Raw genomic sequence first — 12927 nt, 5'->3', positions numbered from 1 at the left:
TCCTTGAGTTGTTTTCTTTCTTTTTAGATTTTCTACAAAAAAATAGTCAAATCATACATGAATAACATGAATTATGTTTTTGGGAGTAAATGAGGAGTCTCCAGAAAGACTTATTAATTTCGACAGTCTCATGAAGGCAGCTAATTCTATGCTTTGCACAAAAAAAATAACAAGTATTCATAAAAAGCAATAATAATAATTAAATTTAACAAATACATATACTTTTAAAGTATTTATTAATTATTATTATATCTCTCTCTGTTTATTCAATGTTACATGACTGTGTTTGTTTCTAATTATGTAAAGCACTTTGAAATGCCTTGCTGCTGAAATGTGCTGTACAAATAAAATTTGATTGATTTGATTTGATTGATAAAGGCCAGACATGTTTATCTTCAGCGATGATATTTTATTAATTTTGATTAACGTTTCCATTACTACAAAAATCTAACTATTAAACTACGCAATGTTTGAGTTTTGCTTTTGTTTTTTTCTGGCCCATGATCATTTTTAATTAGACAATGTTGGCATAATATTTGGACACCAAAAGTTAAAAGTTTTATTTATTTATTATTTTTTTTAAGATTTTTCAGGGAGAAGAGTTTTGGACTGAAGTTGAGGCTGGGTGAATATCTCCGTCATTAGGGATCTGACTAAAACCACAGAAGTAGATTTCTACCATCTCTCAGATTTAAATATTTACTAATATTGAAAAGGCAAAATGTTATCCTTTATATTTAGGAATAAACACAGATGATGCTGAGGTGTAATAAAAATTCCTATGACTTATTTTTTTTTCTTTTTAAATGTCAGAGTCTGACTGTGTAAAACATTTTAAGATCTGGTGATCAAACGTAAGAATTATTGAACTTTGGTGCCCTCTGCAGGTCAACCTTTGGATGCCAAACAGTGAGTATTTGATGATCATCGCCATCAAGATGTTCCTGCGATGTGCGTTGCGTAAACAATGTTTGAGTTGAGCATCAGTAAGGAGTCAATGCAAACTTCAAACTTAACGCATTATGTTCAAATCAAAAATTTCAACTGTGGCTGAAAGCATTGTGAAGCTGCGATGAATATTTAAAACCATTCACTCTTCAGTATTTTTATCAGAGATGCTCAGTGTGATTTAAACACCCAGCTGGCGGTGACTCTTCTACCAGAGCTTAGCGCTAAACGAAGCAGAACACCTGGAGCGAAGAGAGAAGATCATGCAAGGGTGCTCAGAGGGGACCCGGAAATTCAACCACACACAGGAGTATAAAAAGGAAAACAAAGTTTATTTTTTCAGATACTGGTTTCAGCTAAGGGAGAGGTCATCAAACACAGCACTGTAGAGCAGTGGACGGGTGGAGCAGAGGAACAGAGGGTCTGATGACAGGGAGATGCAGGAAACCAGAGGAACAGGCTTCTGTGGAGGCAATGAAGATCTCCACGGGGAGATCCGAGATGCAGCACCCAGAGACTTTGTCGAAAAACAGGCAGAGGTCATACACAGGAGGACAGAGAGCAAACTTAGCTTAGAGGGGCAGGCGGTAATCGGTGGTCGTGAGGCAGAGCTTGGGTCAGGGTCCAGAAATCCAGAATAGAAGGGATCCGTGAAGGGCTTGGCAGAAGGGGGGGGGTCGAAGAAACACAAAAGGCTTGGCAGGAAACGCTGGATCTCTACTGGCTCGTGGCTGTCGATAATCTGGCAGGGAAGCAGAGGCTGAGGGGTGTTTAAGTAGGGCAAGGCCCAGGTGGAACAGGTAAGCAATCAGGTGTGGCAGGTGAACTGAATGAGTGCTTAACACAGCATGGACAGGACATGAATCATAACAGATCAATGTCAATTGGTTGTAGTTTATATAAGAAATTAAGTTTTATAATCTAAATCTTAATCCATATGAACCAATAAACAAGAATAAAATTAACTATAAATATGTTGTGTACCTGGTAGCTATTACCTAAAAGATCAAAAAATAAGAATACATACATTTAATCTACAAACTACTCATCATTGCAAAGGGGATGATCGATAAAGGAGCACTTATCTGATCAACTATAGGCAAAAGAACAGTGTTTGTAAGTGAAAGCTCGAGTTAAAGAGGTGTTTCAGTATAAGTCCAGTTTTACTTCCAATCGTAACATTACATGTAGGTACCTTATAATATTTATTCCCATATAGGTCCATTTTTTTACAGATAGAAGAATGAGCTAATTCCATTCCCTCTTCTAAACCCAATCGTATCAGCAAATGATTCAAAGGCACCACAGCTTCATTCCACCTGCAAAGAAAACATCTCTGACCAATGAATGTTGTGGATTTTTATCCACACTAACAAGTCTGTCATTAAAGTCTTCATCTCCAATCACTCCCACACTCAGCTGCTGCTCTTCCACCAACCAATGAGGTTACTCCAGAGAGCAGCAGGTAACAGACTTACCATTGAAATAAACATGAATGAGTCAGAGTGTAACTTTATGTACTGTACATTTCAAAGAACACTTATGAAGTCATGATATAAGGAATTGTTCTTTCGCTAGAGTTACTAATATTTTCTGTGTGTGATTTAGAGGGTGAGTTTTGAACTATTTATGTCTAACCTCAAATGTACAAAAATAAACCCCAGCTTTCAAAATGTCAAAATTTTTTAAACAACATCATCACAATTACAAATCTGTGAATAACAAACCAAGTATATCTTTGATGCTTCCACAGAATTTAACAGGAAAAATACTGATCAAAACGAACTGGTCATTAGCCAATGTCATTCCCAATCTTACTACGAATGGATGTTTCCACAAAAACACCCAAAGGTTAGATTATGTTTTTGAAAAATAAGATTCCAATGCAGACTCTACCCTCAGTTATCTTTCAATGTTTAAGTTTGCAGCAGGACAAATGCAAAATAAAGAAAAACAAGAATGACATTTTTGGATGGATTGAAAAGAATAAGCACTTTCTCTCCTAAAATAATGTTAGTTTTCAAAAGTGTGAATGAACATCTGAAGAAATATCAGAACATTGTTCTTAAGGCAGATGAAGCTAAAGTACATTGAATGAAGAAAACAAACTAGCATCTTTAAAATATGTTGCTAGACCTGGACACTAGTCATTTGGCAGTTTTCAAGAGTTAAATTGGAAGTATTCAAGAGTCACTTGAATACAACTTGTGTAAATCTGGGTCCTGCCATCTATTCATTCATTATGTAAAAACAATTATTGTTAAAGTGATACAGAAAAAGACCACTTCAAGTTATTTATATCAAATCATTTTCATGCTAAGGGCAAAAATCAGATCATTAACATTCATGATTTGCAAAACCCTGGAATTGAAAAGGTCCCATTCATTTTACCAAGATAGGAGTGCTATAAGCAGCAAAATTCACATAACATCAGTGAGTCAAGCTTTCAAGAGCGAAACAGCGCTCGCAGGTTACGAGTGCATAAAAACTTCTGGTAATGTCGTCTAATGCGTTTCTGAAAGCTTAACCATGAACTCACCCCATCACTGTGTGAGTCTTATCTACAGGCCACATTTAGCTGCAGAAAACCATTTACTCCCCACTCACATGCCTCATTCTCATGGCTCTTTCACCTCTCACCGGGGCGTCCGAGGGGTGCACAGTTAGAGATCACACCCCTGCTCTCCAGCTCTCACACTGACTGAACCTCATTGCGCGGCTCTGCCCCCTCTGTTGCTCGCTTGTGATTTAGGCTCTCCGCCGATACTTTACCAAACAAAAGAGCTCCAGGGATTCTACATAACTCATGTGTTCCCTAGGAAATATAATTTCCTGCCCATGCCTTTCTCTAGAGGGGCTGGAGGTTAATTTCCTTCCAGCAACTCACAGAAGTCTACCGTTTCCTTTTTCGTTTGTTCTGTTTTGGTTTCATAATTTTGCTGAAAAAATGAGGATGAAAAACTGGTGGTAATACAGTGGAGCCCCCTTCTGTAGGCTAAGGGTTTTTAGGTATGGTTTGAATTAGGCTTTGGTTAAAGTTAGGGTTAGGAACATAGTAGTAACGGATAGGGTTAGGGAAAATGTCTAGGTTGAGCATAAATACAGTTACTAAAATGAATGGAAGTCAATACAAAGTCCTAATGTGTGTATGCGCGTGTGTGTGTGATGGATATAAATACAATTGTTGGTGGTTCAGCAGTTAATGATATCAGCTATGTTACATTGCTGCCTTGCCACCTTAACTGCTGTCTCAGAGTACAACTAGTAGCTGTGTTGTGAAATAGTAGATCTTCTCAGCATCAGAAGGTGACGCAGTCATCCTGTCCTGTCCCGATGTGTCCCAGATAAAAGTATTCCCACCCTTCCAACTGACAATTGTTTTCTGCCAAATCACACCTAACACAGATGGAGCCATTCCAGTGGTGGAGGTCTGATGCCTGGGGGTGTTTGTCTTTAAGGCTCTTAGTCCAGCAGCACAGTAGGTGACAACCATAAAGCACCGTTTTGGCAGCATCTCTGCCCTGTGAAGCATCTGCCTCAGTCTGGAAAATGAGCCAGTGATCTGTAGGGAGTTCACATACACTGCCACAAATCACGCTGGCATTAATGTGATCTATGTTGATCTATTTTAACAAAATGAAATATTCTACGTTTTTAGCGAGTCTTTGTATTTTTGTCAGCTGTGCTGTAAAATAACCACAATTGCATGCATTTGTTTGCTACAACTCAGTTTATAAGATATTAGTACTTTTATCTTACTTCTAAGAGCCATCTGTCAAAGCTACATCAACTGTTATGCTGTTGCATTTGTTTTTGCCCACAAGATGGCAACAGAAGATTTTAGCCGAGCAATCTTGCTCCTGGCTTTATTAAATCTGTATTGCAGAATCAAATGTTACTGCTGGTATTAGCAGAAGGTCTGAGGAGCCATATTGGCAGCAGGGGATGAAAGCAGAAAGCATCATGTGATCCGGCTGTCCCAGTGGTGTAAACTCCTATTTGTTTCTACAGTCAGCCCTTCTCCAGCTCTAAGCTAAAGCAGCGGCGACTTTGACTTTTTCTCCGGCTATGACAGGTATGTGAATTCTTCATATTGACATTTAATCATTGATTTTATTTTATTCATTCAATTGTTGAATGTATTTTATTTTCATGATTATTTTTATTTTTGTTGATTTACAAAGACTTACATTTGCTACTCAAAGATTTGACATTATGCACATACATTACAACTGTGTTGTATGTGCAATACAATACAACACTTTGAAGATCCTGGGTTCATATCCTGGCCTGTTATCTTTCTGTGTAAAGTTTCCATATTCTACCTGTTTCCTCTCACAGTCCAAAAATAAACAATAGGTCAACTGGTCTCTGTATATTGAGTGTGGTGACCTGTTCAGGGTATACCAAGCCTCTCGCTCAATGACCTCTAGAGACAACCACCAACACTGTCGGAATCAAGTTGCATTTCTGGCTGGGTTACTCCAAAATATTTGATATTACTGCATGTTAGGAAAAACATATTGGCTAACTTAAAATATTACATTAAGCCTAAATCTGCCTGGAGTATAAATAACTTTGGGTTTATTAGAATATTATCAGGCTTAATTGTGACAGAAACACCTCCTTTGGTTAAGAGGAACATCAGCAGTGCATACATAAGCATGATTGACATTGCCAAGATCCTTCTCCTGGCTACTATTGATTGTTTCTGGTTAGCACTGAGAGCAATAGGAGAAGGCAGAGGAACCAGATTTTTTTTTTTTCCAAATGATCTGTCTCATACTGTACTGATACAACATAGTGACAGTTTTAACAAATATGTCAATTACATACTGCAGCTTTAATGAACTGCTGTTCTACGTTAGTTATTTAGCTGTGGATGTTCATTCTTTTATTTTTGTCTTTTAAATGGTGTCTAATTCCATTGGTAGGTCACGTATCCACCACAGAACCAACCCAGACAAAACGAAGAGACAGCCATCAACACACAGGAGGACAATCTCCAAATGTTCTAACATCCTGGAGTAGACCTACACAGACATATCGCAGAGTTAGGAGCTTCCTCAAAGCCACATGTCTCGTTTGGTGTGTATATTGGTGTAATTTACAACAGGGACCAAGTTTTGTGATCTATTCCTGCATGTTCTGTCAGCAGCTGCACAAAAAAATGGAGATCTGTTGCATTTTTAGTGTAATTTTATCCATGATGTCTGATTGACTAAGACTGTGTATTATGTGGTATTGACAAGTCTTGCTCTTCTTGTTAAAAGGTTGCTTTTTTTTTTCTAAATTTGCCATCAACATATTCAAAAATGAAAAGTCCATATACATTCTCCATATTTAAATATAATTACAATTTCTTTTGTTTAATTCCTCAGAAGTGGATTTTCCAAGACCTAAGTGCTATATTCATATTTTACATTTCCTGGAAACAGACACCATTGATTACTCAGTGCTTACAATACTGAAGCAACTATAAATAGCATGAAATTAAGATATTGTTGCTATTTGGAGTAGAATATGTCAAGTGACCTTGGTTGAAGTTTCCATAAAGAACTATTAATCATTTACTAGGGGAATTGGCAAAAATAAGTCAACAGGTGCACGCAGTATGGGAACTTTCAGGGAGGATGTATGATAGGGACGCATCTTGCATTTGGATTGGTGGATGGGTGAAGGGCTGAAGGCTATAAGTGCCGTCTGCAGGTAGGGTCAGCTTCATTGCCAACATGAAGCTCTTGTTGTTTTTCGGATTTGTGGCTGTCGCCGTGGCTGAAGTCACTCGCTTTGAGGGGTAAAGTTTTCATTTTATCAAAGTAGACGCAAACGCTTTGCTGTGAATTTTAGATGAATGCCAGAAGTGGTCGTGCCAGTTATGCCTCTGCGCTTTTGTCATTGCTGTGAGGTAAAGCATTGTAGAGTTAAACTTACAGTGTGTTAGCAAGGAAGCCGTGAGAATCAGGTCTAAGTCTGCAATCTGTCTGCGTTCTCACATTAACGTTCGGCACCACACAAACGTTTTGAAACACATTTCTCTTAATATTTCTTTTCCTCGTGTAGCCAGGTGTTACTGCAATATTCAGTCTTAAACAGTATTTCTCCATTTATACACTGATAATTTTTTACATTTTATTATCTGATTTTTGCCATATACTCAGTTGTTTCTATTTGAAGAGTGTTTGGGATTGCGTTTGTCAGTGGAATATTTTGATATAGAAATATGTCTCACTATCTAGGGAAGTAAGTCAAGGTAAGTAAAATGTCTATTTCAATGTATTTCAGGTCTTAAAGTCTAAAATACATGGTTTAATTAAAACTTAACAGGACGAATCTATGATATACCGATGCCATAATAATACAAGTTGCTAACCTAATTTACTTAGTAGGTCCAACATTTCAGTAAGTCAATTACATTGGTACTTGGTACGTATAGTTAACTCATAAAGTTTCATACTAAAAAACATCAGTTTTCATAGAATTGGCTTTGTTGGGGTAGTGATTGTGTGTTTAGTGCTTTTTTTAGAAGAAAGGAATAGCAAAAAACTTCTCTGGTATTTGTTTTGCAATTTCATATGGAGCATTGAATTTTTCAACCATCAATAATAATTAGAAAATATACTGTAAAAAGCCCCTGATTGTACTTTTTGCACTTAATTAATTGAAACTTGTCGCAAACACACAATGTGCTTCAATTTCTTTGGCTCGGTCTACAGAAAATAGTAAAGATTGCTCAGCTTTATTTTTGCATCTTTTTACACGAGTACACAAAAAAAAACTAACGACAAATGTCCATGACGTTTTCTTTATTTAAATCGCTTTCTTTGTTCTTTCTCAGAGACAAAGTCTTCCGACTGAAGCCGACCCTGGATGCACACGTGACCCTCATTAAGGATCTGGCTAAGAGCATTGAGGTCTACCACCATAGCCACTCACTCTACACTGCTGTTCTATTGAAAGGCTTCAGATTTGTTGATGCTGACAAGTGAAAAAAAGTGACACACGACCAATAATTTTAAAGCCTGTGTAGATATACTTCAAAGTGCTTTTTTGTTTAAAACAAATAGGGAAATTGACATTACTGTTTTAGTCGATATTAAAAGCTTTTTTAAAGAGCTTGTGGTTGAACATTTCAATTGACAAACGTTGGACTCTGCTGCCACCTGCAGCTCGACTTCTGGAGCCCCGACAGTGAGGATCTGGTGACTATCGACATCAGTGTGGACATCCACGTGCCTGCCAGGTACCTCGACATGGTGTACATCACGTTGGAGCAGGGTGGCGTTGCACATGAGTAAGTCACTGATAACGTTTTTACGTAAGTGCACATTTCTGCACGTGTAGTTTTGAAAACATCATTTTTATGATTCTACTTACACTTACTGTTCTATCATCGCTGCTCAGGATTCTCATCGATGACTTTCAGTCTGCTGTCGACGGCCAGGCTGACAGCGGTGCCTCTCCCAGAGCTCACAGCTACACCAAGTACAACACCTGGAGTGAAGTACGAGAGGAAAACGACATCCATCACGAAAATAACACCAGCCTCTGGTTGCACGTCAGACTTAATTTATGTATTTGTCTTGTTTGTTTCAGATTGAGGCATGGGCCGACACCATCACCTCCTCCAACCCCTCCCTGCTGAGCAAGCAGATCATTGGAAACACTTATGAGGGGCGTTCAATGGTTCTCCTCAAGGTATGTCGGCTTCACCCAGAAAGAGCAAATGCTCCCACCTGTCCATGAATTTTACTTTACTGTTCAATGTCTTAATCTAATCAAACAACCACAGGTTGGCAAGTCATCCGCCTCACCTAAACCCGCTATCTTCATTGACTGTGGCATCCATGCTAGAGAGTGGATTTCTCCTGCTTTCTGTCAGTGGTTTGTCAATGAGGTAAGTAAGAAACCGACACGTAGGTTACAAACATTATTTTCTGTATGAACGTTGTCTGATTAAACTGTTTCTTTTCTCTTTTTTTTTTCCTCAAAAAATCCTCAGGCCGTCACTACCTACGGCAGTGATTCTGCCATGACCAGCCTGCTCAACGACATGGATGTCTACGTTCTGCCCGTCTTTAACATCGATGGCTACGTGTTCACTCACACGAACGTAAGTTTTGGGATATAAAACCTCACGTTTCAGTCAAACATAAATTAAGCCTGGTGTTAGTTTTCGGATGTGCTTCTATCTTCTTGGGAATAACAGGACAGGATGTGGAGAAAGACTCGTTCCAGGAACTCTGGCTCATCTTGCATGGGAACTGATCCCAACAGGAACTTTGACGCTGGCTGGTGCAGTAAGTGCAAAAATGGAGTTGAATCTTAATGGAAAATCTAGCAAGTTTATTTCACATCTAAAAGAAATAAATAAGTCAAGAAAATGTTCAAATCTTTGCAACAGATGCTGTAATATCCAGAGTTTTGACGTGTCTGACAGACACAAAACTTCTATAAATGTGCATGCTACAAAAGAGACCACATCTCTGCTTTTTATGTTATTTATCATCCAATTGCACACAAGCTGAGCTAAAGACTGCTTTTGAAAGAGAACAAACTTAAATCTTATGCGATAAACTAAATCAAACAAACTATAGGTTGATGCCAAAAAGAGTAAAGATAAAACAAAATCATGACAGAATTAGACACTTACATACTAGTATAAAAATGTACATTTATTTTACTAGCAGTCAATTAGACTAAATATTTCTTGCCATAGGTCTGCTATGACCAAAAGTATTACAATCCTACCTAACCTAAAACTTGAACAGTATAGTCTAGTTTAGTGGTAGCAAGTGAGGAGAAAAAAGGTCTTTTTTTTCAGTGTTTGAAAATGTGACATTTTAAATAAACTCTTTTGATGTCATAATTGAAGGCTTTCCTCTGTTTTTCTCAGCCATTGGCGCTTCCAGCAACCCTTGCAGTGAAACTTTCTGCGGCAGCACCCCTGAGTCAGAGATCGAATCAAAGAATGTCGCCAACTTCATCCGCAACAACAAGTCCACCATCAAGGCCTACCTCACCATTCACTCATACTCCCAGCTGCTGCTCTTCCCTTACTCCTACACCTATGGCTTGGCTGCAGACCACAGTGAGCTGGTGAGTCCGTGGAGACTAAACGTTGCACTCTTAATCGTGGGGTGATGTGTGGAAGAGTCTGATTTTTAGGAATAAAACAATCCATGAAACATATATGAAAAAAAAAAACATTTTCAAGAGAAGTAGACACGGCAAAACCTGAGTGGATACAACTTCTCGTAATGTCTCCTAATGTGTTTCGGAAAAGCTTAACTGTGAACTCAACCCAGCGCCATCACAGTGTGACTCTTATCTACAGGCCACATTTAGCTGCTGAAAACCATTTACTCCCCACTCACATGCCTCATTCTCATGGCTCTTTCACCTCTCACCGGGGCATCCAGGGGCTGCACAGTTAGAGCTCACACCACTGCTCTCCAGCTCTGCCCCCTCTGTTGCTCACTTGTGATTTAGGCTTTCCGCAGACACTTTACCGAACAAAAGAGCTCCGGGGATCCACCATAACTCATGTGTTCCCTTGGAAATATCATTTCCTGCTCATGTATTTCTCTGAGGGGGTTTCATTTCCGTCAAGCAACTCACTTAAGCTTTTTTTTGCAGTTTTTCAGAGAAACATTGCAAAAAATGTTTTTGTTTAAACAAGTGCAGAGGATGTATGGATGCAACAAGGGGGTAAAGCTGTGTATTTTAAAGGGGAATTGCTGTTTGGATCTTGTTCAAGGAAGACAAAATTCCCCAATTGTGAGAGGTAACTTATGGTGGTTCACGTCAGCAAAATGAAGGAAAATCCTGTGTTTCAAATGCATTCACGTGCTGTCAGATGCCAAGAAACCATATGAGCAGATGTATCACACTATAAACAGACGCAGTCATAGAAAAAGATTAAGACACCTCCATTAAACATATCAAGTTCTTTTCATTAAGATGTTTAAATTGTCATGACAATCTTTTGTATCCATCTCTGGAAAAACATTATGAGATGTTTGAGGGGTTTCATGCATGAAAAGCCAATTTCAAGTAATCCCACTATTAATATTAATATCAAGATCACAACCTAGATTTTTATATCGACAGTAGCAAGAGCCTGCTGAAGGTATTGTCATGCTAGTGCGTCTTTTAGCATCCACTAGCTGCTCATACTGGGTGTCTTAGAAATTGCTTTCAAAGTCCTGACTATTTTCTGGATGGTGGAATAAGTAAATAAAAATATTTTGGGGCCTCCTTAAATCTGCTACCAGACAAAAGCTGCCGCAATAATCTTTCTGAAGGCCTCAGAAAGATCTTTTAAGCTTACCATTATGTTCTTCAACAACCAAACCAAATGTCTGAGAATTAAACAAGGAAAACCTCAGTGGTGTTCTAACCAGTTCCCTCTCTAAGGTGATGTTTGATTTTGTTGTAGACGTGAATAAATGAGGAGGTGTCCTGATTTATTTATTTATTATTTTCTTCTTTTTTTACATTTTGAAAGGTGTTCTGGCTGAGTTTTGCAATATTCTTTCTATGAAAATTGACATTAAGGATTCTTAAATTCAAACACGATTAGAAAAACCTACAGGGTTTCCCAGTTTTTAGCAATTGTAGATATAGATTTTTGTCTTTTATGACCAGCTCTTTTAAAAAACACTCTTTGCCTTTTATTCCTATCTCTATAGTTGAAGGTTGCTGAAGGAGCCAGTGCTGCTCTGACTAGCCTGTATGGTACCCGTTACACCAGCGGACCAGGAGCTGCCACTATCTGTGAGTATATACAGCCAACAAATATTTATTGGTCTTTGAGGGAAGTGGAGTATTTGATAAATAGTTTACACCTCAGACAATCTGCATGATGACTTGGTCAGTAAGCCTGTATGTCATCTAAGAGGAGGGACCTTCCAGAGACAACAAATGACTACCTATCACTTTACATCAGCGTATGTTGCGCTGTGTAACTTTCCCACTCTTTATTTACCCTCAGACCCCGCTGCAGGAGGCTCTGACGACTGGGCCTATGACCTGGGAGTAAAATATTCCTACACCTTTGAGCTGCGCGACACTGGTTATTATGGCTTCCTGCTGCCCGAGTCTCAGATCAAACCCACATGTGAGGAGACCATGCTGGCCGTCAAGTACATCGCCGCCCACGTGCAGAAGAACCTCTATTAAAAAGTGCGGTAGCCAGGACCCCTGCCCCCTGTAGCTTCACTACAGCAGCCCTTACAACCTCTAACCAATCTTCTGCCCTGTTTCCATGGAAACGACCATCTCCCGCCATGTTTTCTCACTGCATTTGACAGAATGTCGAGATGAGTGCAAACAATAAAATCAATGATCCATCCTAACATGCTGAATCAATTTTTTATATATATATATTTATCCTAAGCCCTTTTCAATGTTGAAAGATATAAACAACAGAACAACTCAATAAATTGTAGTGTGTGTAATATTGGCACATCAGAAAAACTATCATGTTTTGTGTTATTTTTTAGATTCAAACCGTCTTATTCAGATGGCCTTGTTCCAATAGACGATGTTTATCTGTTCTTGAGGTTTTCAGTCCAGCAGCACAGTAGGTGACAAACGCAGAGCTCTCTGTGGCAGCGTCTCTGCTCTGCCAAGCATCTGCCTGAACATAACCAATGGTCAATGGTAATTTTATCACCCCTATTGGGAAATCGATTTGGAGCATATTTATTTATATATAAAAAAAAAAAACACAATAGAATCGCCAACACATAACGCAACACATCCACTGTTCAAGAAGAAAACAGATAACAAACCTGAGTTTTCTGAAATTGACCAGCCAGCATTAAAAGGGCACTAGAGAAGGACTTCGTCCTATTAAGTATAACAGTTGCAGGCACTAAAGAAGTCACACAACAGGCCAAAATAATAAAATGCGTACAAAATGTTTCATTGGTATACTTCACAACTAAATAAAGATATGTATGTAAGGAGTCT

The 12927-nt window shown here is 38.7% G+C and overlaps 1 protein-coding gene across 1 annotated transcript; it reads left to right on the top strand.

Moving 5' to 3' along the window:
- Nucleotides 1–6616: 6616 nt before the first annotated feature.
- On the top strand, nt 6617–12308 carry cpb1 (carboxypeptidase B1 (tissue)). The gene is made up of 11 exons (XM_008396169.3): nt 6617–6745; nt 7787–7862; nt 8118–8242; nt 8353–8452; nt 8545–8646; nt 8741–8845; nt 8951–9061; nt 9158–9248; nt 9845–10047; nt 11643–11727; nt 11945–12308. The coding sequence occupies exons 1-11, from the start codon at nt 6681–6683 to the stop codon at nt 12130–12132; spliced, it is 1251 nt and encodes a 416-aa protein (XP_008394391.2). The 5' UTR covers nt 6617–6680; the 3' UTR covers nt 12133–12308.
- Nucleotides 12309–12927: the final 619 nt, after the last annotated feature.

The sequence above is a fragment of the Poecilia reticulata genome, chromosome 20 (assembly GCF_904066995.2).
Source record: "Poecilia reticulata chromosome 20, P_reticulata-male-v2, whole genome shotgun sequence".
NCBI lineage: Eukaryota > Metazoa > Chordata > Actinopteri > Cyprinodontiformes > Poeciliidae > Poecilia > Poecilia reticulata.
Note: the sequence above shows the minus strand (reverse complement) of the source record. Positions and strands in the feature narration are given on the sequence as shown.

Excerpts from the sequence above, each read along its gene's own strand:
- cpb1 (XM_008396169.3), top strand. The coding sequence starts at position 6,681 with ATGAAGCTCTTGTTGTTTTTCGGATTTGTGGCTGTCGCCGTGGCTGAA. Across the intron at positions 6,746-7,786 it reads GAAGTCACTCGCTTTGAGGG|AGACAAAGTCTTCCGACTGA; the intron begins GTAAAGTTTTCA and ends GTTCTTTCTCAG. Across the intron at positions 8,243-8,352 it reads CAGGGTGGCGTTGCACATGA|GATTCTCATCGATGACTTTC; the intron begins GTAAGTCACTGA and ends ATCGCTGCTCAG.